This window comes from Penaeus japonicus, unplaced genomic scaffold (assembly GCF_977035675.1).
Source record: "Penaeus japonicus unplaced genomic scaffold, GWHDUDI00000001_assembly GWHDUDI00000004, whole genome shotgun sequence".
In the NCBI taxonomy this organism is placed as follows: Eukaryota; Metazoa; Arthropoda; class Malacostraca; order Decapoda; family Penaeidae; genus Penaeus; species Penaeus japonicus.
This window is the reverse complement of record NW_028234406.1, coordinates 16,667,385-16,669,884: the sequence shown is the minus strand read 5'-3', so window position 1 is coordinate 16,669,884 and position 2,500 is coordinate 16,667,385. Positions and strand designations below refer to the sequence as shown.

General features: G+C 45.2%; 1 protein-coding gene across 1 annotated transcript in view; it reads left to right on the top strand.

Annotated features, from left to right (window-relative positions):
* Positions 1–2,500, top strand: part of LOC122263000 (dynein regulatory complex subunit 2) — a 4,887-nt gene that overhangs the window by 2,248 nt on the left and 139 nt on the right. The window contains exons 7-12 of the mRNA XM_043031289.2: positions 177–395; positions 591–686; positions 919–1,045; positions 1,468–1,646; positions 1,829–2,082; positions 2,436–2,500. The exon at positions 2,436–2,500 is cut by the window's right edge and continues 139 nt beyond it. Coding sequence (XP_042887223.2) covers positions 177–395; positions 591–686; positions 919–1,045; positions 1,468–1,646; positions 1,829–2,082; positions 2,436–2,500 — 940 coding nt within the window. The remainder of the gene's footprint in view (positions 1–176; positions 396–590; positions 687–918; positions 1,046–1,467; positions 1,647–1,828; positions 2,083–2,435) is intronic.

Below are 2,500 nucleotides of genomic sequence, written 5' to 3'. Positions count from 1 at the left end.
CACTTGCAATTTTGTAAATCAATATTATCCTCAAGTCAATAAAGTTACTTCCGCAACCGATACCAATCATAAACAGACGCCAGAAGATTATAGAAGCAATTAGTCATTTGAATTTACTGATAATACCTCTCAATCTGCAATCTACAACTTCAACTTCAACTCTAATCGAAATTTAGCAACTGGACGAGGTCTCGAAGGAAGGGAAAGCCGTACTTGAGTTAGCCTCGGCTTGCAGGCGCCTTGAGACTCCCCGGGATCGAAATATTCCCTTCATGCCAGCTGCGCCACAACCATCTGCCGCGGCCACCACCGGGCCAGATGGCTCTCTCACGACCCGGCTGCTGTCTGCGCCATCTGAGTCCACTACTGAATTACAAGTGAGGACGGCAGCGAAGGTAGGATGAGATGGTCACTTGTTTTAAGATTATGCCTTCTAACCGAAAATTGCTGTATTACGATAATCCTTTTAAAAGAGATAGGATAAAGAATCCTTAGTATCAATAATTCGAACTATAAAACTATAGCTAACTTTTAGTATCTAGTTAAAAAGAATACATATATCCTTTGTGTTACTGACATTTATCCATTAGCAGGATTTAGAAACCCAAGTCGGAATAAACTCGGATGCTGACGAAGGAATTGGAACGTCTGTGAACTCCTCCAGGCGCTCAGTCTCGACAATTAGGGTTAGTTCTCGCCTTCTTCGTGTTTTTGTTTTTAAGTATGTGTATGTATATAAATCAGTATTTACACTTTTCCCTACATCTTTAAACTCCTCCAGACGTTCACTTTCGACAATTAGAGTCTTCCCAGGTTCCTTTTTGTGTGTGTGTGTGTTTTTTAAGCATTCGTATATATGTATACAAACAGCATTATACATTTCGCTGGAGTTAACACGCCACGCCGTAAACGTTGCAGGCGCCGCTGAGGAAGGTGAGCAGCGTGATGGAAGTGGACGAGGGAGTCGCGTCCGTGACCAGCGCCTCCAGCACGACGGCGACGCCACTCACCCTGCCCAAGATCCCCGTCGTCGCTCCGGGGAAAGGTGAGATCCTAAGGGCCATGCCGCGTGATGATGCACTGTTCTTCGAACTTTTCTCGTCGCGACCCTGTTAGGTTTTGTGTATTACCCTACGGCCATATTGGACATTAATCAACTTAACAATAGTTTTTACACTTTTCTTTATCCGGTGCGAAAAAAAAACTTTTTTCTTTTGGTTGCCTGCCTTATCTACTAATACACACATTTTTTTGGGTAATTTTACATGCATTCTTTCTTTCTTTATTTTACATTACTATCTTTTTTTTAATGAAGCGCATTCGCCCACTGACCACTAGCTCGCAATTCCTACTTTGAGGAACCCTGGTATAATGGATACAGCATATTTTGGTATGTGCATATATACCGTGCGTAGTAATGTTAAATACACGCATATTTGTACCTGCAATTATATTTTCAAATCTCAGGTGGCAGCGGAGGACGAGGAAGCGGGCGAGGAAGCGGAAGGCAAAGGCTCGGACAGGACAAACTCGCCAGAATCAACGAGCTCCTGAACCACGAAGAGGCTGCTCAGGAGGCCGCCCACACCCACGGCCCAGACCGGTCGACGTCCCTCGATCCTCCGCCGGACTTCGTGTTACAGGAGGTGAGTTAAGAAGAAAGAATCGGAGACTAAGTGGCACACGTAGGATCGAAAGCTGTTTCTTGTGTCCAATTCATGGATAAGCACTTTCTGTCTTTCGCTTTACTGAACGACCGAACAATCGCCTTATCTCACTCTAGATAGAATAATTTGCAGCAATAATCAATATCCCGCTTCTCCATCAGGCAGACACGGTGCTCAAAACCCACGACGATTTAAGGAACTTCTGGCACAAGTACCACCACGTGCAGCTGGAACGATTGGCTTTGCGGAGCGAGGCGGAGGCCCTGCGCCAGGAAGGGCAGCAACTAAGGGCGCGACTGCGGTATTACCTCGTCTCCCTCGGAATGACCGACGCAGCGCTGTCGCAGACCGCCGCCCCCGTCACGGTGTCTCATGTCACCCTCAGCCTGCATCGCAAAGACGACACGCCAGCCAAGTGAGGGAATTCACCAGCTAGGAACGGTTCAGGCGCTTGTCTTTGGAGTTTTGGTTCATAATTGATTAATAATATTGATTCTTTGTCTTCCTACTGTCGTCTTTCGATAGGGTGTGAAGGTAGCTAAACTTGTTAATGTTAAATTGCCACTTGCAGACTCTATAGTACTAACTAATGTGCGTCAATGTCTTATGATATGACTATCAATGATCAATCTAGAAAATCACATCTATTAAGTCATTAATTACCTCAAACCTAAATAATCTTTGAATGCTTTGGGGACTCTATAGAATCTAAACATCCTCCCAACGTCTCAACTACAAGAAGAACCGAAACCTACATTTCTTTTACAGAAGGAGATCGAAATCTGTCCCGGCAGGTATTCTGGGCGGGAGAATGAGTATGAGGCCGGCTTCCT